At 41.8% G+C, this 26,209-nt stretch overlaps 1 protein-coding gene across 1 annotated transcript; it reads left to right on the forward strand.

Moving 5' to 3' along the window:
• Positions 1–24,849, forward strand: ARCN1 (archain 1). Its single transcript, XM_032868659.1, has 10 exons — positions 1–152; positions 7,565–7,828; positions 8,339–8,518; positions 8,649–8,854; positions 9,707–9,871; positions 14,578–14,743; positions 17,750–17,897; positions 18,408–18,516; positions 20,957–21,161; positions 23,583–24,849. The coding sequence occupies exons 1-10, from the start codon at positions 150–152 to the stop codon at positions 23,670–23,672; spliced, it is 1,536 nt and encodes a 511-aa protein (XP_032724550.1). The 5' UTR covers positions 1–149; the 3' UTR covers positions 23,673–24,849.
• The last annotated feature ends 1,360 nt before the right edge of the window (positions 24,850–26,209 follow it).

The following is a 26,209-nucleotide window of genomic DNA, read 5'->3' on the forward strand; positions in this document are numbered from 1 at the left end:
CGTGGCTCGAGGCCGCCATCTTGGCAAAAGGCAAAGCGGTAGCGGCTCTTGACAGGGGGCAGCAGGTCTGGAGCGGCCGGTGCTCCCCTTCCCCTGACCCCAGCCCCAGTGGAGCGGGAAGCGCGGGTGAACCCCCCACCGTCCTAACCATGGTAAGACCCGAGCCAGGCCGAATTCCGAGGATCTGGCTTCGGTCGGCCGCTCTGCCTGCCGGACGGCCTGGTGCTGGAGACAAGGAGTCCCGCCCCGAGGGCCTGGAGCCGGGCGCTTCCCTCAGGGATCGGCAAGCAGTGTGGCCTTCCCCGCCCTGTGTCCGACCTCCCGGGAGATCCGAGGGACCTGCCTGCAGTCCCTCTTCCCGTTGCTCCCACACCCCTTCCCCACCCACCCCGTACCCAACTGGGCACCCTCCTCTGCTGGGCCCGGGGTGTTTGCTGTTCGAGAACCTCTTGGTGGAGTGGCTTGGACCCTCGCGCTGCAGACCTCGCACCTCGACGCTAGTGTCCAGCGGGTTTTATGGGCGCCGGGCTCGGCCGATTGGGCTTCTCTTGTGGGGGTGGGGGGGCTCCCTGTCTTAGGGAATCCGCTCTCCTCTCATCCCCGGTGTTTGGTAGGCCCGGGATACTCGAAATCCAAATCCATTGGTGTTCAGGGCTTCTTTTGTTTGCTCGGAAGGGGGAAATAGAGGAAAGTTCGAAAGGAGGCGTAGAACAGGAAGGAGTAACTTCTAACACGAATCTGTAGGACCCAGGTGTCCCTGAAACCTTCCACTACTACAGAATTTAGGTGTGTCCGTTTGTCAGTGTTAGTATCTGCGGTGTATGGAGCGTCGGGAAAAGGTGAGCGAGTCCTAGAGAGCACGGGCTTTCTGTTTTCAGGGAACTTAGGGTTCTGGTGAAGTCAGATGTGTTGTTGGCATATCGTTATCAGAAGTCTCAGAGAGGAGGAGGAGGAGGAGTAAGAAGGGATTATACCGGGGGACCTGTTACTTGCCCTCAGATGCGTGATCTTTGTGTTCTCATCTGTGGTAGAGGGGGAGAAATTAATGTGTGTGAGGATGGGACCGACAAAACACAGTGGTGACTCCACGAAATCTTGCTTTATCACAATTTGCGGGTATCTATGAAGTAGGAGAAATTCTTCGGTTTCAAATGAGCCAGTAATTTATTTTTTTAGTGTATTTTATGCCTTTTAATCTTTTGAAGGATTTTCTTATTTTCTAGTTAATAGATTAATAGTTGATTTAAAGCATCTTCCTACATACTTGAGATGACGTGTAATTTGGTGCCGGTCATATTAAGTTCTGCTGACACCCCCCCCTTTTTTTTTTCTTTTTAAAGATTTTATTTATTTGACAGACAGAGATCACAAGTAGGCAGAGAGGCAGGCAGAGAGAGAGAGGGGGAAGCAGGCTCCCCGACAAACAGAGAGCCCGGTGGAGGGCTCGATCCCAGGACCCTGAGATCATGACCTGAGCCGAAGGCAGAGGCTTTAACCCACTGAGCCACCCATGCGCCCCAGCTGACAACCTTTCTAGATGGGATGGTGGTCTTTCAACTTGGTCTTTCAACCACTGAAAGGTTTTTGTTTTCAGCTTCAGGCAAATAAACTGCATCTAGACTGTTTGCCTCATAAAACTTTACTGTTGGACATAAACTTTCCAAAAACTCCTTTGTTCATTTCCACTAGGAGTCTCAGTATTTGGATGGTGATTATTTTTTTTTTAAGATTTTATTTATTTATTTGACAGACAAAGATCACAAGTAGGCAGAGAGGCAGGCAGAGAGAGGAGGAAGCAGGCTCCCTGCTGAGCAGAGAGCCGGATATGGGGCTCCATCCCAGGACCCTGGGATCATGACCTGAGCCGAAGGCAGAGGCTTTAACCCACTGAGCCATCCAGGCGCCCTGGATGGTGATTTTTTAATTCCTTTTCTGTTTACATCCTGGTTGTATTTGTAGTACATTTTGGAGGATATTATAATTTTAATAGCAAAATTAAACCCTTGTATTATATAAAGCAGATATAATCTTTACAAAAATCTTGTTTGTTGAAAAGTTCTTAAACTTAATATTTTTAATTCATTGATAACTGAGAGATGGTAAAGCCGTAGTTGTTAAGTGATAAACATAAAATATGTTTTGCATGTCATTTGGATACCTGTGCATATACATACGGTTGTGTCATATATAAATATGCATTTTTAAGAAATTATATGGGACTTGACCCAGATACCCAGATTGGTGTATTCTGGAGAAAAACTTAGTACATTCTGCTCTGTTGAGTCTTAAAAGTTACTAAGTATTATTTCTGTGTAATGTTTTTGGGTCTTATTCCTTTACAGAGAGATCCCTGGATAGTGGAATTGTCCAAATAGGGTGACATTTTGTAAGATTTCTTGGATCTAAAAGTTGTGTGAAAACTTCTGAAAGTTGGGGTGCCTGGCTAGCTCAGTCGGTAGAGCATACGACTCAGTCTCGGGTGGTGAATTCAAGCCCCACATTGGGGTGTGGAACCTACCTAGAAAAAGAATAATAATAAAACTTCTGAAAGTTGATTTTTCCTCAACATTGTATTATAAATTTTAATTTTTTTTTTAATATATATTTTTTAAGATTTTATTTATTCATTTGTCAGAGATAGAGAGAGAGCAAGAGCACAGGCAGACAGAGTGGCAGCAGAGGCAGAGGGAGAAGCAGGCTCCCTGCCGAACAAGGAGCCCGATGTGGGACTCGATCCCAGGACGCTGGGATCATGACCTGAGCCAAAGGCAGCCGCTTAACCGACTGAGCCACCCAGGCGTCCCATAAATTTTAATTTTTTTAAAAAGATTTTTAAAATTTATTTGACAAAGAGATAGCAAGAGCAGGAACACAAGCTGGGGGGGTGGGAGAGAGAAAAGCAGGCTTCCTGCTGAGCAGGGAGCCGGTTGTGGGGCTTGATCCCAGCACCCTAGGATCATGATCTGAACTGAAGGCAGACGCTTAGACTGAGCCACCCAGGCACCCTAAATTTTTCAAACATCTAGAAAAGTTGAAACAACTTCACAGTGAACACCCATATTAGGAGTAGCGAGATTCTGTAACATTTCACTATGGTTGTTCCATCACTCATTTAATCATCTAGCCAGCCAAGCCTCTCTCTTTTTTTTTTTTTTAAATGCATTTCAGAGTAAATTGCACATACCAGTACATAAATGTTGTGTGTGGGTTTTTGTTTTGTAGCTATATCGTGTCCTTATTTCAGATTTATAACTTATAGCATAAGTTTCAAATGGGGGAGCCTGGGTGGTGTGGTTGGTTGTGTCCAGCCCTTGGTTTCTGCTTGGGTCATGATCTTGGTGTCCTGCGATTGAGCCCTGAGTCAGGCTCTGTGCTCATTGTAGAGTCAGCTTGGGACTCTCTCTCCCTCTTCCTCTTGCTCCCTACTGCTTGTGCTCTCTCTTTTGCAAATACATAAATCTTTTTTTTTTTTTTAAGATTTTATTTATTTATTTGACAGACAGAGATCACAAGTAGGCAGAGAGGCAGGCAGAGAGGAGGAAGCAGGCTCCCCATGGAGCAGAGAGCCCGATGTAGGGCTTGATCCCAGGACCCTGGGATCATGACCTGAGCTGAAGGCAGAGGCTTTAACCTATTGAGCCACCAGGTGTCCCTTAAATACATAAATCTTAAAAAAAAAAAAAAAAAAAAAAAAAAAAAAAAAAAATTTAGCCAGATGTAATACATGTTGATTTTTGAAAAATAAATTACCTTTGGCTTTAGCCTAAGATCTTATCTTAGCTGAAATTAAGAGTTGGATGCTTACCCGACTGAGCCACCCAGGCGCCCCAATAAATTTAAATTTGAATAAATGACATGAAGTCTCATGGTAGCAACAGTCTGTAAGATCTTTGCTTACCTACAGAATGCTGTTCTTATTCACTCAGTAGAACAGTGAATGAACTAGAGTGGACACATTCAATATAAATAATAGTATTCAGTTCCAAAAGTCATTAGTTATTAGAAAGCTAGATTTGGGTTTGTGTGGGTGATCTGTACATACTGAGGGAGAAACTGAAATCCTACATGGTAATAGCAGTCCCCAATTAGGGGGTTATTATTGCTTTTATTTTCTTCTGTATATAATACAGCAGCTGCACAGCTTTTTGTTTTCTTTATGTATCTTTTTGATTGTTGTCTCTTTTTGAGAGAACAGCAAAGAATGAAAATGATTTTCTTGAGTTTCTTGAGTTTCCGTTGATTTGCCATCTACTTATTCTCCAAATAGAGAGTTTACTGCAGAAACTGAGAATAGTGTCCTTTTATTTTTATTCTCTACAAGAAACTTGTGATGAGCTTAAAACTCTCACTGAGTAACTTTCCAAGTTTTAGGTTTTGTATGTGATCTAGATTTTATTGTAATTTTCCCTCTGCTCTCATGCAAAAAGGAAAGACAAAATGGTCCTCTATGACTTATAGAAACTACCCTTAATATGATCATGAGTCATATATATATGAATATACATATATATGACAATATTTATATATATATCCTCATTACAGTGAATTTCAAAGGAAAAAGTGACTGCCTAAATCTGAAAGTGAGAAATATGAACGTATTTAGAGCTTCGAGGAACTCTTTGGCTTTTTTTCTTTAGAGAATTATGCATGTTTATGCTGAATTACTACCTGTTATTTTCGGATATCTGTCACTAGTGCGGATGAAGGAATGGTACAGCAGCTTGTCTCACACACCTAGTGTGCACACTCATGATTTGTTTGGATGAGGTACTTGCCTTTTAGCAGCTTAGTATTGATATAAAATACTGTTCCAAAGTAGTCGCCACTGGAGCAGTGGGTGTAAAGTGGAGGTACTGTACATTTTTAGTTGCTGTAAAGTTTTCAGATGCTTAACTTGTAAAATCATAAAGATGGGAAATCACTTTTTTTTTTTTTTTAAAGATTTTATTTATTTATTTGACAGAGAGACAGAGATCACAAGTAGGCAGAGAGGCAGGCAGAGAGAGAGGAGGAAGCAGGCTCCCCGCCGAGCAGGGAGCCCGATGCGGGACTCGATCCCAGGACCCCGAGATCATGACCTGAGCCGAAGGCAGCGGCCCAACCCACTGAGCCACCCAGGCACCCCGGGAAATCACTTTAGATTTCATATGAACTAATCTCTATTTTGGGGAAGCAGTTAAGTGACTTATGCAATACACAGTGATAGAGGCAGAACAGAAACCTAATTCTTTAGGTTTCTTTTCTTTTCTTTTTTTTTTTTTTAAGATTTTATATTTATTTATTTGACAGACAGAGATCACAAGTAGGCAGAGAGGCAGGAAGAGAGAGAGAGGGGAAGCAGGCTCCCAGCCGAGCAGAGAGCCTAACACGGGGCTCCATCCCAGAACCCTGGGATCATGACCTGAGCGGAACGCAGAGGCTTTAGCCCACTGAGCCACCGAGGCACCCAGTCTCCTGTTTTTCAGTAAGGATCATCTCAGTGGGGCAGAGTGAACTCATGTCTGGGTAAATCCGACCATGGGCTCTCTAAGTTCTTGCTGCATCTTGGGGGCTTTGTTCCATTGGATGTGCTCAGTGACCAGAGAATCTGTGTCTAAACCCTTAAGTTCAGTATTACTCTGCAATTTTTAGCATTTGCAGTAAAAATTCAGCACTCTTTGGGCCACCAACCTTGTGTTCAGCCCCACTGTTTGGCTTGGGCACATCTACCAACTCCACCAATATAGTGACGGGATGGCACACATTGCTTCTGTAAAGTGACTTCCTTCAGGTACTTTGTGGCTTTCAGATACACATACCCTTGATGGCTTGAAAGGTTTCACATGTGTTCTTAAAGTGAACACAAAGATGTGAACCTATTGATTTCCATGATTTTGTAGGGTTGTCTGGGTCAAGTGAGTAGTGAACCATTTTCAGAGATCACCTCAGGCCGCTTATGGGAACAGCTAAAAATGTTTTAATTCTATGCAGCATAAAAGTAATTTTAAGCTGGGATAATTAAATTTCTGTGTAGAGTTGATAGTAGCAAAAATAAAAATCCCATTTGATAGAGGGAATTATTTGTACAAGATACAGATCACATTTCCAGTATAAAATTTTTTTTTTTTTTAAGATTTATTTGACAGAGATCACAAGTAGGCAGAGAGGTAGGCAGAGAGAGGCTGGGCGGTGGAGGGGGAACAGACTCCCTGCTGAGCAGAGAGCCAGATGTGGGGTTCGATCCTAGGACCCTGAGATCATAACCCAAGCCGAAGGTAGAGGCTTAACCCACTGAGCCACCCAGGCAGCCTGGTATAAGTTGTTTTTTACATGGCTGCTTGGAAAGAAATATGATGGTAGTTATCTCCCAAATACCTGGTTACCTATTCTTGATGGATAAGGACATCGTGTTCTCCTATTATTATTATAGAACTATTTTGATGTACTTAGATTATAAGAATATTTGAATTGACTAACTTGTTTTTTCTTCCAGTTGTTCACCTGTAGAGGACAGGTTTCTGTATAGCTGAGAAGCCTGACCAGTGAGATGTTGATATTTCAGAGGTTGTATTGTAGCATTGAGGCTTCCAAAATGTTGCTTGTATTTGTGAATTCTTGGGATCCTATACTGCAGAGATGATAACACTGTACTTAATTTCCTTACTCCCTTGCTAATGACATTTGAGGTCTCTTGTTCTTCCTTTGGTGCTTCTTTTTTTTTTTTTTTTTTTTTTTTTTTAAAGATTTTATTTCTTTATTTGAGAAGAGAGAGCAGGAGCCCACAAGCAGGGGAAGTGGCAGAGGGAGAGGCAGGCTTCCTGTCGAGCAGGGATCCTGATGCAGGGCTCAGTCGCAGAACCCTGGGATCATGATCTGAGCCAATGACAGACACTTAACCGACTGAGCTGCCCAGGCTCCCCGGGTGCTTGGTTTTGTTTAATAAATGCCAGAAAAAAGGCAGTTCATCTTTATCCTTGACCAGTGTCAAAACCTGTGTGAAACATTGAGTCACTTAGTTTTTCATTTTATAGATTGTTTACATATGTAGAAGTAAGATAGTGGGATGGGGTTTATTAAAGAACAAAAGATAAATTTGGACATGCTAAATTAGTTCCATGTTCTAGGGAAAAAAAAAAAGGAAAGATCAGGGGCTTATATATGAACCTTTAATCTGTCTGGTCAGACCTCTTTTTTTGCTGTGGAGATTTCTGTTCCAAGAAAAAGTTAGAACTATTCTTTATGGGTCTGCCAAAGCAGAAAGCAACCCATTTCTGAGTCATCGGAAATCTGTTAACAAATGTATTTGTAAACTTGGCAAAAGTTTTTTTTTTTTTTAAACTAGGTTTTTCTTAAGGTAAGTTATTGAAAAATAGGACTGATAGTTCCATTTTGCTTCACTGTAGTTTTATTTTATGAATTATGTACTAGAATTAAAAGAGCAATGAAGGAGAGTTTGAAAGTCAGCATTCTAGTAGTCATATCACTAAGTAACTGCGTGTGTCATTCTTTGGAAGATCTGAGGGTGCTAAAAGAGAACAGATGTGAAGAAATAATTAGTACTTACTTAGACGTATGTTTCTGGCAGGTGCTGTTGGCAGCTGCGGTCTGCACAAAAGCAGGAAAGGCTATTGTTTCTCGACAGTTTGTGGAGATGACCCGAACTCGGATTGAGGGCTTATTAGCAGCTTTTCCAAAGCTCATGAACACTGGAAAACAACATACCTTTGTTGAAACAGAGAGTGTAAGATACGTCTACCAGCCTATGGAGAAGCTATACATGGTGCTGATCACTACCAAAAACAGTAACATCTTAGAAGATCTGGAGACCCTAAGGCTTTTCTCAAGAGTGGTAAGAGTCTTTTTGTAATCGTGGGTCATAGTTTTCTGCTTTAAATTTTCACTGTGAAACTCTTTTTTCCCCAAGCGGCTGATGCTTACCAGTTTGCCTGCTGTATGCTTCCCGCCCCAACAGTTTATTGTTACAGCTGTTTATTCGTTCAGCAGACACTGTGTGTCCTCCTAGGCTAGGGTACCCCAAAAGAGAATGTGTGAACTGACCTTTCATTTCTTAAGCTGTTGCTTCAGTCTGTTTTTGTGGTTCTGACACTTGTTTGTCCGTATTTTTAGATAATATTCATTAGGTAAACCGTATTAGTACAGACACAACACACACACACACACACACACTCTCTCTCTCTCTCTCTCTCTATGCCAAAGTCGTGCTAACTTGCTATTTGGGTTCTTTGAAATTTGTGTATTTTATTTTATTCGAAATTTTTGTATTTTAAAGGATAAGACTTAGGAAACATAAAGGCTACTAAGTCTTAAATGTTTCTTTTCCATCACTGCCCACAATTAGATCCCGGAGTACTGCCGAGCCTTAGAGGAGAATGAGATATCAGAGCACTGTTTTGATTTAATTTTTGCTTTTGATGAAATTGTTGCCCTGGGATACCGGGAGAATGTTAACCTGGCACAGATCAGAACCTTCACGGAAATGGATTCTCATGAGGAAAAGGTGTTCAGAGCGGTTAGAGAGGTAAATACATAGGGTCTTCTTTGGGACTTCTTGTTTGTGTGTCTTTCTTTTAGGCTTTACTGTTTTCCTGTTCTCATTTGCTGGTCCAGACTGTACTCAAAGCCACGTCCACGGATGTCTCTTTTTGTAGACCCAAGAACGTGAAGCCAAGGCTGAGATGCGGCGTAAAGCGAAAGAATTACAACAGGCCAGAAGAGATGCAGAGAGACAGGGCAAAAAAGCACCAGGATTTGGAGGATTTGGAAGCTCTGCAGTATCTGGAGGCAGCACAGCTGCCATGATCACAGAGACCATCATTGAAACCGATAAACCGAAAGTGGCACCTGCACCAGCCAGGTATAATTCAGTGTATCACTGGCAACCCTAGACAGGCAGATGAAGGCTGTATGTGTCTATTTTGGAGTGATACCTGATTTCTGGGCAAGTTGAAAATAATGAGTGACTTGATGTAAGATGTAATATTAAATTTGGCTACATAATAACGGGATAAGGGAGAAATCTGAATGTGGTGGGGGATTTTTTGTGTAAAAGAGGTTTCCTTTATGGATTATACCATGAGAGTTGGCTTATATATTTTGGGAGAAGAGGGGATATTTAATTGTTTATAGAAAATGGATTTTTTAATCTTGGTGTGAATAGATTTCTGGGAGAATCTGTCAACTACTTGGAAGTATATGTAAGAGTTTTTTAATGCACGGGTATATTTATCAGGATGGAAAGTACAAAGTTTTCATCCAATCATGCATGCTTTTATAAATGTACCTTTGGTCTTTAGGTCTTTGAAACTTATTATTAATTTATTTATTAGAGAAGGAGAGAGAGAAAAAGAGGGAGAATGAGCAGAGGGGAGAGGGAGATGCAAGCTTCCCACTGAGCAGGGAGCCCAGTGTGGGACTCAGTCCCAGGCCCCTGGGATTATGACCTGAGCTGAAAGCAGGCGCTTAACTGACTGAGCCACCCAGGCACCTGAAGCTTACGTATTAATAGTGACTCAGCTGCCAGTTTGGGCAGGGAATAGTCTAATGTTCCACTAAACCCTAGGATGCTTGAGTTTTTCCTTTAATATCTTCACTTTCGTCTTAAAGAACAGTTTCAGGGAAACCTTGAATGAATGCTGTGGGGTTATTAATTAATGTTTGTTAGTTGTGATGTTTTTCTTATTTTGTTATTTCTTCTTATTTCACCTAGGCCTTCAGGCCCCAGCAAGGCTTTGAAACTTGGAGCCAAAGGGAAGGAAGTAGATAATTTCGTGGACAAATTGAAATCTGAAGGTGAAACTATCATGTCCTCCAATATGGGCAAGCGCACTTCTGAAGCCACCAAAGTGCATGCTCCACCCATTAATATGGAAAGGTAAGCAGGAACTCTTTCAATAAGAACATACCACATAGTGTGTAAAAATGTTTATTTCAGTGCATTATAAATTTTTTGTGTGTCTTTTAATTTTTCCTGATTTAAAAGACTTAGAGTATATCCTAGATTTAACATGGAATTTTTTTTTTTTTACTCCCATTACCATGACTGGGGGGCTCTCAGCTATTTATTTTCTGTGGAATTTAGAACTTACCTTTCATTAAGTCTTTGCTGGCTAAGTTTTTGTTTTTGTTTTTTTGACATGTGTATGGAGGAATGCAAAGGGAAAAGGAAATTGTTTTTTAAGATTTTATGGGCGAGAGAGTTCATGGGCACAAGCATGGGGAAGGGCAGAGGAAGAAGGAGAGACTCTCAAGCAGGCTCAGCACTTAGTGCAGAGCCCCATGGGGGGCCACGGTGGGACTCGATCTCAGGACCGTGATATCATGACCTGAGCTGACATCAAGAGTCAGACACTTAGCCGACTGAGCACCCCAGGTCCCCAAGTGTGCTGGGTAAATTTAATAGTAACTTGTTGTGGGGCGTCTGGCTGGCTTAGTTGGTGGAGCACGCAACTCTTAATCTCGGGGTTGTAAGTTTGAGCCCCGTGTTAGGTGTAGAGATTACTTAAATAAATAAAACTATGTAAATAAAAACTTGAGATAAAAAAATAATAAAATAAAACTTAAAAAAAGAAAAGTAATTTGTCTTTATGCCAGGTGTATGCCTGTTCTCTTAAAGTGTACTTGAATTAGAGCGCTAGAGCTGTGGTGTCCTCTGTGCTGTATTTTGGCAAGTCTTCTTTTAATTAAACTTTAAGGGGACCCAGTCTTTAATACAAAATTTATAAATATCTCTAACAGCAAATTAACATTATCTTTTGCCTTTTCAGTACTTAAACGCAGTAGAGAATTTTTTTTTTTTTTTTTTTTTAAGATTTATTTATTGGGGGACGCCTGGGTGGCTCAGTGGGTTGAATCCTCTACCTTCGGCTCAGGTCATGATCCCAGGGTCCTGGGATCGAGCCTTGTGTCGGCCTTTTTGCTCGGCAGGGAGCCTGCTTCCTCCTCTCTTTCTGCCTGCCTCTCTGCCTATTTGTGAACTCTGTCTGTCAAATAAATAAGTAAAATCTTTAAAAAAAAAAAGATTTATTTATTGGACAGAGAGATCACAAGTAGGGAGGTGGGGGGGAAGCAGGCTCCTCGCTGAGCAGAGAGCCCGATGTGAGGCTCAATCTCAGGACCCTGAGATCATGACCTGAGCTGAAGGCAGAGGCTTAGCCCACTGAGCCATCCAGGTGCCCTGAGAATTTTTTTTTTAAGATTTTATTTGTCAGAGATAGAGAGCAAGTGGACAAGCAGGGGGATTGACAGGCAGAGGGAGAAGCAGGCTCCCTGCTGAACAAGGAGCCTGATGCAGCACTCGATCCCAGGACTCGATCCCAGGAATCCCATGATTCCAACATGACCTGAGCAGAAGGCAGATGCTTTACTGACAGCTACCCAGGCATCCTGAGTTTAGAATATTTTGATTTGTCTCTTATGTCAGGACTGGTTCATAACATATTTAGTTACCAAGTTCACATATTCATGACTCAGATTTCTTCACTTGAAGCCCAGGCTTCTCTGTTGCTGATAGTTTTGGGGTCAAGTGAAAGATGAGTCTGAGGGGCGCCTGGGTGCCTCAGTCAGTTAAGCGGCTGCCTTCAGCTTAGGTTGTGATCCCAGGTCCTGGGGTCGGGCTACCCAGGGAGCCTGCTTCTCCCTCTCCCTCTTCTTCTCCCTCTGCCTACTGCTCTGTTTGTCCTGGCTGTCTCTCTCTCAAATAAATAAAATCTTAAAAAAAAAGATGAGTCTGAGAGGGTACTTTTATCAGATGTGTGCAGGGTTATCTCGTATGTCCTGTTCTGTATGAGATGAACAGGGTTGCATGGATACACATCTGAAGTCATTACAGCCCCTTGCTGCTCCTAGTGGCTTTGAGTGAGACAGAGGCTTGACACTGTTTAAAAAAGATGTTGGGGGGCGCCTGGGTGGCTCAGTGGGTCAAAGCCTCTGCCTTCAGCTCAGGTCATGATCTCAGGGTCCTGGGATCGAGCCCTGCGTTGGGCTCTCTGCTCAGCGGGGAGAGCTGCTTCCTCCTCTCTCTCTCTCTGCCTATTTGTGATCTCTGTCTGTCAAATAAATAAAATCTTAAAAAAAAAAATAAAAAATGTTGGAAACCATCATGTATCAGAGAGGGCTTGAGACTCTTTTTATTTTTATTTATTTTTTTAAAGATTTTTATTTATTTATTTGACAGAGAGAGATCACAAGCAGGCAGAGGCAGGCAGAGAGAGAGAGGAAGGGAAGCAGGCTCCCCGCTGAGCAGAGAGCCCCATGCGGGGCTCGATCCCAGGACTCCGGGATCATGACCTGAGCCGAAGGCAGAGGCTTAACCCACTGAGCCACCCAGGTGCCGCTTGAGACTCTTTTTGAATGATGAAATGTTTCTTGAGCATGGAGCAAACTCTTGTGAAAGTAAATGGGATCCTGTGTGTGCGTGAGCAGGGGAGGGGGCGGAGACAGAGGGGCAGAATTGTAAGCAGACTTGCTGGTCCATGTGGAGCCCAGTATGGGGCTCGATCTCATGACCTTGAGATCATGACCTGAGCTGAAACCAAGAGTTGGAGGCTCAACTGACTGAACCACCCAGGTGCCCCAACCCTGCGTTGTTTTAAGATACACTCCTTTGGGGCAGTCCTGTTGGGATGACTCTCACTCTTGAGAGCTTTTTCTGTATTTCCACTTAATAAACTTCTGCGGCTTTACTCACTAAAAAAACCAAAACAAAAAAAAAAAGATACACTCCTTTGTGGTCTTATGTATCATGCCTTTGTTTCTGAGAAGACTTTTATATGTTGGAATGAAGTAGGATGCCAGAGTGTTCTTTTTAGTGTCTTGTCTGCAGTTCACCCAGTTAAAAATAGCTTTAGTAAAAAAAAAAATAGGGATAGATTGTACTGAGTAATTGCCCAGAGCAGTAACACTTTTCATTTTACTGATTTTTTATTAGGTTATACATTCATATAGTTCAAAATTTAAAAGATTCAAAAAGTATTACAGGGGCCCCTGGGTGGCTTAGTCTGTTAATTGTCCAACTCTTGATTTCGGCTCAGGTTGTGATCTCAGGCTCGTGAGACTGAGTGCCGTGTCAGGCTTATGCTCAGCATGTAGTCTGCTGGTCCCTCTGCCTCTGCTCCTCCCCCTCCCTATTTAAGTAAATTAATTAAATTAAATCTAAGGGGAGAAAAAGTATTACAACAAAAAGTCTTTCTCCCACCCATCCCGGCAAGTTTCTCTTTTTGGAGGCAACTAGTATTAACTAGTTTTTTGGTATATTCTTTGGAGAGTATAGTCTATATGTAGGTGAACAAAAACATGTTTTCTTCTTCTTTTTTTTTTATACCTAAGTGGTAGCATACTAGACGCATTTCCCAATTACTTTATTCACTTACTTATTTTGGAGATGAAAATATTCTTATTTGAAGCTATAAAGACATGACATCTAATAATACTTGATCCTAGATTGGATCTTGTACTACTTTAGCTTTTTCTCCTATTATAGCTTTTACCCATTTATTTATCTCATAGAGACACTGAACATGCTTGAGTGGGGGGAGGAACAGAGGGAGAGAGAGAGAGAAAAAATCCCAGGCAGACTGCACTGAGCATGGAACCCAATGCAGGGCTCGATTCCAGGACCCTGAGATCATGACCTGAGGCGAAATCAAGAGTCGGACGCTCGACCGACTGAGCTGTCCAGGCGCCCTGGGATCTTGTACTACTTTAAAGGACATTACTAGGTCAACTGACAGAACTGGCATATGGATGGTAAAGTAGAGAAAGTATCGATGTCAGTTTGCGAAGTTAGTAACAGTGCTGTGGTTACATAAGAGAATATCCCTATTCTCATAGGATGTACTCTGAAGTGTTCAGGGGTAAAGGGCCAAGAGGTGTATAATCTGCCTGTGAGTGGATTAGGAAGAAAATAGTAGTTGCAGAGAGTATGCAAATGATAAAACAAATAGTGGGATAAAATGTTAATAGCATTTTTAAAAGGTATAAATGTATTCCTAGTTTAATTTTAATTTTTTAGTTTTTGAAATTATTTTCAAATGAAAAGCATTTTTAGTTTTTAACCTCTTTTCACAACTGCTTAGGATTCATTTTTGTGGATATACCTTTATGTATTTTAGCAGCTCCCTATTAACGGACATCTGTTGCCAAACTTCTCTTGTAAACAGTTCTTCAGTGAATAACTATTACTGTTTGCACAGGTGGGAACTTTTCCAGGTGGGAACTTTTCCGTGGGATCAAAGGTTTAATGCTTTATTTATTTATTTTTTTTAAAGATTTTTATTTATTTGACAGATCACAAGTAGGCAGAGAGGCAGGCAGAGAGAGAGAGGAGGAGGAGGCAGGCTCCCCGCTGAGCAGAGAGCCGGATGTGAGGCTCGATCCCAGAACCCTGGGATCATGAGCTGAGCCGAAGGCAGAGGCTTTAACCACTGAGCCACCCAGGAGCCCCATTTAATGCTTTAAATTCTGGGTATACAGCAACAGCACCTTAAAATAAGTTGTTGATGGCTAATCACTGTTAAACCCTGGAGAAAGGGAATTCTGGTTTCTGCCTTTATGAACAAATTTATTACTTTTTCTCTACAGTGTGCACATGAAGATTGAGGAAAAGATCACACTGACTTGTGGACGGGATGGAGGATTGCAGAATATGGAATTGCATGGCATGATCATGCTTAGGATCTCAGATGATAAATTTGGCCGAATTCGTCTTCATGTGGAAAATGAAGATAAGAAAGGGGTGCAGCTACAGGTGTGTAGAGGCTTGGGATAAGTATTAAGACTTCGGTTTGTCTGGGATGCCTGGGTGGCTCGGGCTAATAAGTGTCTGCCTTCAGCCCGGGTCATGATCTCAGAGCCCTGGGATCCAGCCCTGTGTCAGATTCCCTGCTCAGCAGGGAGTCTGCTTCCCCTTCGCCTTCTGCCCTTCCCCCCACCTGTGCTCTTTCTTGCTGTCTCTCTGTCTCTCAAATAAGTAAATAAAATCTTTTTTTTTTTTTAAGATTTTATTTATTTATTTGACAAATCACAAGAGGAGAGGCAGGCAGAGAGGGGAAGCAGGCTCCCCACTGAGCAGAGAGCCCAATGCAAGCTCAATGCCAGGACCCTGAGATCATGACCTGAGGCAAAGGGGGAGGCTTAACCACTGAGCTGCCTGGGTGGCCTTAAATAAAATTAAAACAAAAACAAAAAACAACGACTTCAGTTTATTTGCCTAGCATAGTCTTTTTCAACTGGAGTTTCTCAAGTGAACCGTAGAACTCAGAAAATTAATTTAGGTAGCTAGTGCCATTCTAGATGCCTAGGAAAGAAGTTAATTTATTATATACAGTGGATACCTTGAGGCAGTATATCTGTTACCAGGTGGGTTGAGAGCAACTGACAGTTGTATTATAATACACTTTTAATAGTAGAAATAAATGAAAGGTCATTTTGAAATTGAATTAATGACTTCATACTCTTTAAGAAAGATACAGATAGATGCTTTTTTGTTACTGTTATGCAAAGAGTAAAGTAGTTCAGGATATTGCTTGAAATACAGTTATTTAAAAATCGCAAAGTTTTTTAGATTTATTTATTTACTGAGAGTGCGTGTGAGAGCAGAGGGAGGGGCAGAGGAAGGTGGAGAGAAGCAAACTCCCTGTTGAGTGCCGAGCATGCTTTGGGTCTCAGTCCCAGGACCCTGAGATCATGACCTGAGCTGATGTCAGAAGCTTAACCAAATGAGCCACCCAGGTGGCCCTGAAGGGCAATATCTAGTGGTGTTTTTGAAAAGTTAATAAAAATCCTTACAAAATAAATATGTATGTTCTTCTACCTGGATATGTATGAAGCTTCTTTGTATTATTGCAGTTGTTTTGTCACATTTTATTTAAATGGTTGATCTTGTATTTCTTGTCACAAAAATCATTTTCAGGGAAGAATATCTTTTTGTCTGTTTTTTCCCCATAATCAGCACAAAGTTGCCTTTTGGAAGTACTGCTTTATAGTTCTGATAACAGCTTTGCTGGCTCTTAAAGTGTATATAGGCTACTGTCCAGGAGTTACTTCTTTTCCCTTTTCTGTCTGTCTGTCTGTTGTTCTCTCTCTCTCTCTTTTTTTTTTAAAGGTTTTATTTATCAGAGAGAAAGAGAGGGTACAAGTGGGTACAAGAAGGAGAAGCAGACTCCCCACTGAGTGGGGATCCATCACTAGACTTGATCCTGGGACTCCAGGATCATGACATGAGCAGACGTTTAAGTGACTGAGCCACCTGGGCGCCCCTCCCTTTTCTCTCTTAATCTGACTTCTTTTTAAAAGATTAGTCCATCTTGTTGGCCTGCGTTGAACAATTTATTGCTGTGCACAGAATTGCAAATAACTTTCCACAGAGCTTTTCCCTCTCCTGCCTTCTGACTGTAAGGCCAGGACGCTCTGTGACCCAGGCATCTGATCAGTTGTCTTCTACTTGGCTTGCTTGGCCCTACCAGGATGTTGCTTCCTATGAAGTATTTTTAGAAAGGACTTGGTTACAGGTCTTCAGCTTTTTAAATTACAAAATTATTAACTTGTTCAGTTACAAATAAAACGCCTTAGAGTTGAAGTTACTTTTTTTTAAATTACTATTTTTTTTAAAGATTACTTATTTTATTTATTTTTTAAAGATTTTATGTATTTGATATAGCACAAGTTAGGGGGTAGGAGAGGGAGAAACAGGCTCGCGACTGAGCAGGGAGCCCAATGTGGAGCTTTGTCCCAGGCCCCTGGGATCATGACCTGAGCTGAAGGCGGATGCTTAACCAACTGAGCTATCCAGGTGCCCCTAAAAGATTTATTTTATTTATTTATTTTATATAGAGAGAGTGTACTTGTGAGAGTTCAGGGTGGGGGTGGGGACAAGGGACAGGGAGAGAGAGAATCTCAAGCAGACTCCTGTCAAACACAGAGCCCGATGCAGGGCCTGATCCCGTGACCCCAAGATCATAAACAGAGCTGAAATCAAGAGTCAACCACTCAGTGAACTGAGCCACTCTGGTGCCCCCAGTTCCTATTTTCAAAATGTCTTAAATCTTTTTAAAAGTCTTTAAAGAAGGGACATCTCTCTTAAATCAAAAGAAATTGACATTCTTTTAGGTACTCTATTTTTTTTTAAGGATTTTTTTTTTTTTGAGATTTTTAAATTTATTTATTTGACAGAGAGAGATCACAAGTAGGCAGAGAGGTAGGTGGGGGGCGGGGGGAACAGGCTCCTTGCTGAGCAGAGAGCCCAATGTGGGGCTTGATCCCAGGACCCTGGGATCATGACCTGAGCTGAAGACAGAGGCTTTAACCCACTAAGCCACCCATGCACCCCAGGATTTTATTTATTTATTTTTAAAAGATTTTATTTACTTATTTGACAGAGATCACAAGTAGGCAGAGAGGCAGGCAGAGAGAGAGAGGAGGAAGCAGGCTCCCTGCAGAGCAGAGAGCCCGATGCAGGGCTCAATCCCAGGACCCCGAGATCACGACCCGAGCTGAAGGCAGAGGCTTTAACCCACTGAGCCACCAAGGAGCCCCCAGGATTTTATTTTTAAGTCATCTCTACATCCAGTACAGACCTTGAATTCAGAACCCCGAGATCAGCAGCTGCGTGCTCCACCATCCACAGAGCCAGCCAGGTGCCCCATGGTCCTCTATTTTAGATGTTTAGATTATGGACCATGCAGGACCAGAGGGAGTTTGTTTCCTATCTTGTCATGTCTGAACTCAGAAGTTTTTCTTTTACTCTTCATTTCAGACCCATCCAAATGTAGATAAAAAACTTTTCACTGCAGAATCTCTGATTGGCTTGAAGAATCCAGAGAAGTCATTTCCAGTCAACAGTGACGTAGGAGTGCTAAAATGGAGGCTACAAACCACAGAAGAATCCTTTATTCCACTGACAAGTAAGTGCTTCTGGTCGGTCCCACTAAGCTGTTCTGCACTGAGAACAGAAATAGCCTGGCCTTGTGCATGCTTATCTTCATTGCTGTAGCCAAATTCTTGTTGACGAAATGGCTTTCTTTCAAAATGGGCTCAGTGCTGCATTTTGTGTATTTTAATCACAAGTTTTCATTTTTTAATAGCTTTAATTTTGAAAGTTTTTTATAATAGTTTAGGCCTGCAGTTAGCTGTCAGCTTTCATTTGCCATCTTAATTCCCCCCCCCATTTTTTTTTTAAAGATTGTATGTATCTATCTGACAGAGACACAGGGAAGAGGGAACACAAGCAAGGGCTGTGGGAGAGGGAGAAGCAGGCTTCCTGCTGAGCAGGGAAACCGACGTGGGGCTTGATCCCAGGACCTTGGATCATGTCCTGAGCCAAAGGCAGCTGCCTAACGATTGAGCCACCCAGGCGCCCCACTCTCCACTCTTTTTCTAATATTCGAGTATTCCTGCTTTGCTTTTCTTCTCAGTTAATTGCTGGCCCTCCGAGAGTGGAAATGGCTGTGATGTCAACATAGAATATGAGTTACAAGAAGATAATTTAGAACTGAATGATGTGATTATCACCATCCCGCTCCCGTAAGTGGTATCCCCTACATAATCTTTTTTTTCTGTACTGAGTTCATAGAAATAGTCTTTTGGAACTTGTTTTGGAGGCAACACTTAGTTGGCCTTCCATTCTAAGATATCTGCTTCTTAAAATGTCCAGTTGTAGAAGAAACCAGTTACAAAAGTCCACAGTACCATATGCTCCTATGACATTGGGACAACGTTTTTCTCTTGGAACAGAAATCAGGAGGTGGAGGGGAAGGCAGTTGACTGCAACAGGGCACAAGAGAACTTTCGAGGACAGGGAAATGTTCTGCGATTTGACTATGATGGTATTTACAAGGTTACACACATTTGTCAAAGTGTGTTGATCTGTACATGCTAAAAGGAATGGAGTCTACTGGTTTTAAAACCAACTCAAAGCCCATTTTAGTAGAGCTTTGTTTCCAGATATTGGGCCTGTGTTTGTTCTTGTAGTAATGAAGACTTCCAGAAGGAGGAGCCACTTCTCAGTCCAAAAAAAAAAGGTCTTGGTTTTGTTTTGCAACTGAGAAATTGAATCTGTCGACTGAATTTTTTCTCTTTCACTTGGCTCACTAAACTTTCAGCTAAAGATGAGAATATGTTTTCAAGGGAACTATTGATTCTTGCTGGAGCACATATTTACATTAGTTTTCATAAATTTTCTAACAGTTTTATTGATGTAACTGACATACAGTCAACTACACATATTTAAGTTGTACAGTTTGATAAGTTTTGACATGTATACACCTGTGAAACTGTTACCACTGTTAAGATAATGAAAATGTCCAACATCCCCCAGAGGATTAGTTCTAATAAGTTTTTATTTATTATTATTATTTTTTTTAGTTCCAGTTAAGTTTTTAAGGTGTGCTTAAATGGCCTACTTTCTAGGATCATCTGGAAATACTCTTTCCCTAAAGTTTATCTCACTAGCACTTCCAGTGACTGGGCCCTGTTATTATGTCACCAGTGAATCCAGCTCCTTTCTTCCACCTCTCAGCACCTGCCCCTCCCACGATTAAGTACAAGGTGTAATTATGAACACCCAATAAATGTATTCTTAGTGTATCTTTACTGTTCTATTGCTTAATTATTATTGCAGAGAAAATGATATTAATTTGTCATTTTGTTTCACTGTTGATAATTCAGCCATTTACACAGCCAGGTCTGGTTTTTTCGTCATAATTTTCCATGTTAAAAAATATGCTCTGTTATCAGTCTGTCCTTGATTGGAGTAACTGTCTTATTCTTCACAGCTTGGTTATTCTTTCGGAACAATAGATGGCTGCCTTGAACCATTGTAGGGCTTGGGCATTGCTAACAGGTGCGGGTTTTGTTTTGTCAAGATTTATTTTACTAGGCTATTTTTAGGATTCCACAATTTTTAGGCCTCTCCATCTACCCTATAATTGTGGTTATGGTGGTTTCCTGTGTCTTAGTCTACTTTTGCAATAGTCTCCAGAAGAGACCCTTCCTTACACAACATTTTACCCTATTGTCTAGAACTGTTGTCTAGAACTGATCAAATTTGAGAGATCGGAATCGGAAGAACAGCAGAGAGAAGAAACATATGTACAATTGGGACCATAGAATTGAAAGGGAAGAGCTGATCATGTTGTTAAATTCTTCTCTTTGTCTTCCTTATTTACTCTGCCCCTAATACAAGCACTGAATGGCACTGGTGAATGAAAAGATGGTAAATTTTCAATGTGTAGGAGTGGGTGACACTGCCTGTCAGCCACATGTGAGGGTGCAGAGTACATCCTAACTAGCCCTGGTTCTCTGGCAGATTAAGGACAGCTGTGTGTCTCTTTTTCCCATCATGTTCACATACTGGGCAGGTCTGATTGTGTTTTCACTTATCACATAAAAGTCCACTTACTGGATTGTAACTCAGACCCGCTGGCGTCATCTGCAGGTTTTGAAACATTCTAAAATCTTTTGAAGACATCTTCTCACAAGCCCAAATTCATCTCCATTTTAATTAACCATATAATGATGTATTTTTTTTGCCCTGCTACTATCAGCCTGTTTCCCCCCATGGTCACCAATAAAGAGAGCTGCAGTATGGTAAAATTCCTTCTTGACAAGGCAACAAACCCTTGGTGCAGAATTTTTGAAAATATATCCCACTTCACACATTTGTCAGTTTTAGTCCCCTGCTAGGTCTGGATCTAATCCACAAGCTGGAGCCACCCATGGATCTCTCTGCCAGTTAACTGTGGTTGCATGTATCTGTATCCGTAAAGGCAGTGAGTGAGATCCTTGGCCAAGGTGCTAGGACTTTGTTTGGTCCTTGAAGTTATTAGGGAGCCTCATTTTTTTTCTAGAGCCATAAAAAAATAGGCAGAATTTGAGGAACATAATCAAATTCAGGGCTGATTTTCCTTGGCAGAGTTCTTCTAGCTTTGAACAGCTAAGGTGACACAAGTGTTTCTCATGACAGATCTGGGGTGGGTGCCCCAGTGATTGGGGAGATTGATGGCGAGTATCGACACGACAGCCGACGAAACACCTTGGAGTGGTGCCTGCCAGTGATTGATGCCAAAAATAAGAGTGGCAGCCTCGAGTTCAGCATTGCTGGGCAGCCCAACGACTTCTTCCCTGTTCAAGTCTCCTTCATCTCTAAAAGAAACTACTGTAACATACAGGTACTCCCTTTTAATCAAGAGCACATGGTAGGACGGATGCCAGATAAATAGAAGGCATCAAAAGTTAGAAAAGCTGGGCGCTTGCCTGGCTCATTCCATAGAGCATGTGACTCTTGACCCTCAGGTCATGTGTTCAAATCCTGTGTTGGGCTGAGAGCTTTTTTTTTTTTTTCTTAAAAAAAAAAAAATCAGAAAAGCTGGTATTCCCTATGGATTCCATTACTGAATTTCATTGTGTGATCTTAGTCAAATTCCTTTCCTGCTTTAGCTCCGTTTTCTTCTCTAGATTGGACATGGTAAAGAAATTGAATGTGAATACATATAAAAGTATTTATGGATTGTGTAAGATTTGTATATCTTAGTTGCCTATTTTTAAGAAATAATCTCATGCATTTTAAAAGCTATTTACCAAAACAGCCAACCCATGGTTTTATAATGCCTCTTATTTTTAAATTTTATTTATTTATTTATTATTTAATTTATTTATTTGACAGAGAATGCACAAGCAAGGGGAGTGGCAGGCACAAGGAGAAGCAGGCTCCCCATGGAGTAAGGAGCCCAATGTGGGGCTCAATCCTGGGACCCTGGTATCATTATCTGAGCCATCCAGGCACCCCTATTTTTTAATTTTTAAATTTTTGTTTGTGCTTTGTTTTGTAACGTCTTGTATATGTTGCTTGGTTTGAACCCAAGGATGGAAAGAAAGTTTTGTTTCATTTTGTTATTTGTTTATTTATTTATTTTAAAGATTTGTTTGTTTATTTGAGAGAGAGAGGGAGAGAAAGAGCATGAGCAGGGGTGAGGGCCAGAGGGAGAGGGAGAAGCAGACCCCACTGAGCAGGGAGCCTGATCTGGGCCTTGATCCCAGGACCCTGAGATCACAACTTGAGCTGAAGGCAGATATTCAACAACTTGAGCTACCAGGCGTCCCCAAGAAAGTGTTTTATTTGGAAGGTAAAATTACTTCCCTGCAAAAATGATTCTAGTACAAATGAATACAATATTTGGACTATTCAGGGCACCTGGGTGGCTCAGCCAGTTAAGCATCCAGCTCTTGGTTTCAGCTCTAGTCATAATTTCGGTCCTAGGGATCAAGTCTCCATGATCAGCATGAAGTCTGCTTTGCCCCCTCCCTCTGCTCCCCTCGTCGCTCATGCGCGCACTCTCTCTGAAATAAATAAAGAAAATCTTTTTTAAAAAACTCACAATAGGGGCGCCTGGGTGGCTCAGTGGGCTAAAGTCTCTGCCTTCGGCTCAGGTCATGATCCCAGGGTCCTGGGATCGTGCCCCGCATGGGGCTCCCAGCTCAGCGGGGAGCCTGCTTCCCCCTCTCCCTCTGCCTGACTCTCTGCCTACTTCTGATCTCTGCCTGTCAAATAAATAAATAAAGATCTTTAAGAAAAAAAAAAAAAAAACCAAAACAGTATTTGGATTATTTATGTTGCAGTTTCATGAATACAGAAAATCATGAGCCAGTTCTGTTGCAGACCTTGTCCTTTAGATAAGCAAAGTGATGGATATTTGTGAACTGTTTCTTTAGATCATTATTTTTAACTCATTGCTCCTCTTTTTTTTTGAAGTTGCATTACAAGGACCCAATTTATGTTTTCATTTTCCCCTCTGACTTGTTGATTTGCTGATTGTGGCACTATCTTGTCTTCCCAGATGGTCTCTATCTCTCCTATAAGTGCTTAGGAGATTACAGTTTCCTTCCTGTGTTGGGTAATTCCAAAAAGCACTTCTCTTCTCCACTCTCAGTTATTGGCATAAGCCCATGATTATTGGGAGTACAGGCTTGAAACCAAGACATGAGATAGAAATGGGTACATTTTCCTGTTCGGGACAATTCGAAGAGTAGGGCTCTCTGAAAACCTCATTAGAAAATATAATCAGTGGTTCAAGCTTGTACTGATGCCATTACAGGCACTAGTGTTACAGGTAATTCATTAAACTAGACATTTACAATGAAAAAGAGAAAACAAGATCTCATAGAAGGATCCAGCCATGTCTAGAAATAAGTGTGATAGGGCAGCTTAGTGAGACTTGGAGAGCAAATCAGGCAAATGAAGTTGAAGAGTCAGAATATTGCATTTTGGGTCAAAATATTAATCGATCAGCCTAATTAAATGTCTGTGAACTTTCCTTTGGGGCAGGACCTGAGTAGTGGCCACTCATTCTAGATCTTTTACTTGATAGCACTGTACATCTCATGCAAACGGTTGCCTTTTCTGCCGAAAGTAAGTTACTCCTGTTGGTGGGAAGAGTGATGCTGTAAGCCACAATTGTGAATTGAACTTTTTCGTGTTTTTGTGTTATTATTAATATTGCTGTAAGGGAGTTTGTTCTGTCCTGAGAATATAGTCAGCACCGTGGAGACTCGCTCTCCTGCTGCTTTACCTCACTCTTTGTTTGTTTCCCTAGGTTACCAAAGTGACCCAGGTAGATGGAAACAGCCCCGTAAGGTTTTCCACAGAGACCACTTTCCTAGTGGATAAGTATGAAATCCTGTAATACCAAGAAGAGGGAACCAGAAAAGAAAATTTTCAAATTAATAAAGAAGAAGCCAACTGTGGCTGAAGAGTTTTTTCCAAATCTACAAGCCATTGGAGACCCTTTTTTTCTGGTACAATGCACGATTCTCTGCGCGCAAGGACCCTCAACTCACCCTCAGTGTTCAAGTGTCACAGAGACGTTCTTTGGCAAAGAAAGACACAAACATAAAGGGAAAGGCTGCTGATTTCTTTGGCAGATTTTACTGGCCAGCAGGAAAGCAAGCTTTCCAGAGAAAGCCCCCCAGTTAAACAGCTTCTCTTCCTTTGCCTCATTGTTGCTCCTTTGTTTTAATCCCTAAATATGGTTACATTTCATACTTCATTTTTAAAAAGTTTTCTCTGCAAATTTTCTTTCCTTTTTTTTTTTTTCTCTTTTTCTCTGCAAATTTTAATCTTTCCTACTCCTTTCCTTTACCTTCAGTTTTTCTCTTTCTGTACCTCAGTCAAGTGCTAGGATCATCGCATATCGGCATTGTATTTGTTTGGCACTCCTGGGAACTGGTTGAACTAATCCATCCTCGATCTTTGGACTATATAGGTGAACTGCTTAAAGGTTATGAGGTGTAGAAGTGAACAGATAAGGGTATACTTTGTCCTTTTCCTGTGTCTACTCGTCCCTCCATTCCTTTGCATGTTATTTTCCTTCCAGTTGTGTCCCTCTAGTTGAGAACAGTACTGTGAATCCCACTTGTGCCAGTAGTAAAGACCACTGAGAAGCAGCTTTTGGATGGCACAGCCCCGTTATGTCCAGTGAGGGCTTTCACATCTGCAGGTAATCCTGTCTGCTGCTGGTGCTACCCAAGCTTCTGGTTCTCTGCACTCTGGGTACTTCAGCTAAAACATAAAAACTCATGGTCTTTGTAATCCATTCACATGTCCTTGAATTCACCACCTCCTTTTTCCTGGCTCTTCTCTGTGTTCTCAGTCCTTTCCTGTCTTTTCCTGTCTCTGAAGTCCTTCATTTTTGTCCCTTGAGCCCTCTTTGATGAGTGTCCTCATGTCCCCTCTCATCCATTACTTGTGCAATGGAGAAGGCTGCATCAGGCAGCCCAGCGTTGGCTTTCTAACTCAGTATTGCACTCGGTAGGGTTGCTGGGGCTACTGCTAGGCTGCGGCCCCAGGGCGGGGGCGGGGGGGAGAGGCAGATGACGAGATGACCTGCTGCACTTCCAGCTGGCTGGAGAGGACCACTCCCACTTGGGATGACATCGGGCCTCCCCTGCAAAGAGTGTACTGTCCTCGAAGCAAAGCAGTCACACACAGATGGCCATGGATGGAATTGTTTGCCAAAGAAATTTCTGGCCTTTCCCTTTCCCTTAACTGCATCAGGGAAGAATCCTTATCTCTGGCTTGGTTTCCACGTGAGGTTTTTTTTGAGGAAGGGGACTGGGACAAGAAATCTGTCATGTAGTTAAGTAGGCAAGAGATCTTATTAATCCAGTTTTGTTTGAAAGTTGCTTGTCCATATGATTTTTTTAAAGTTGTTTAGTTTCACAATTTTTTTTTCTGAAATTACTTTTGGGGTAATATTTAAAATGAGAGATGTTTTGTAACCCTGTAAAATACATAGGGAATATAACATTCCAGTGTACACAAAGAAGGAAAATTCTTTAATCAAATAAAGAGTATTATAAAATGAATGTTTATTAGATTCTTGCTGTCTCATCCTCTGACGTCTCCTTGCTAATTCGAGATAATGTAATGGGATCTAAGTTTAAAAATTAATGATATGTTTTTTTTAAGAGAAAAGAATCTCTATCCGAGAGTACTCACTGCCTTCCCCTACATTACAGGTACGATGCCTCTGCGTGTGTTCTCTGAACACGCACATACGTACACACGTGTGCTCTGGTCCTTGGAGCTTCTGAAGTTGATGCTATTTAGGGACTTTGGGTTTTAATTTTGTCAGGGATATTTGTAGAGTCGGAAACATGAGGCTTCATCTGTTAAAGAATACCAATGATCGGTGATCTCTCAAAGCATTCTCTTCCCCATTAGAGCAACGGTGATAAGAAGTAAGTGATCCCGTGGTGGGGGGGATAGATGCTTAGGGAGTTTTGCTAATTCCCTCAGGGAAGATTTCATCCTAACTTTGTTTTTATTTAACTTAAAAGAACTATTGACTGTCAACAGATTTTTTGGAAGACAAATTACTCTCTGTAGTGAATAATGAGTGGGAATGATGAAGTTTTTATCGCCATGGTGAAAGCCAAGAGAATTTTTTTTTTCCTTAAGAGAAATAAGAAAGTCTCCGGTCCCTGTCGCTGCAGTGTGGCGTGGCTCTCTGACAATGTAACCCTAGCCCAGGGAAGCTTACCAGGGCGGAGCGACGGCCCTGACTGGTAGCTAAGTCCCACCACCGCGTCCAGTGGACTTCTTGTTGGCCTCCTGTGAGGGAGACTAACAAAATAATTAGATCTGACTGAGCATTCTGTTTAATGTAGGAGGTTTGTGCTTCCTGCTTTGAATTAATTAATTCCACACAGAGGAGGTAGG

Source organism: Lontra canadensis, unplaced genomic scaffold, assembly GCF_010015895.1.
Source record: "Lontra canadensis isolate GAN:19392208 unplaced genomic scaffold, GSC_riverotter_1.0 scaffold36, whole genome shotgun sequence".
NCBI classification, from domain to species: Eukaryota; Metazoa; Chordata; class Mammalia; order Carnivora; family Mustelidae; genus Lontra; species Lontra canadensis.

Coding starts and splice junctions, on each gene's coding strand:
- ARCN1 (XM_032868659.1), top strand. Junction 7,829..8,338: donor TAAGGCTTTTCTCAAGAGTG/GTAAGAGTCTTT, acceptor GCCCACAATTAG/ATCCCGGAGTACTGCCGAGC. Junction 17,898..18,407: donor ATCCTTTATTCCACTGACAA/GTAAGTGCTTCT, acceptor TTTTCTTCTCAG/TTAATTGCTGGCCCTCCGAG.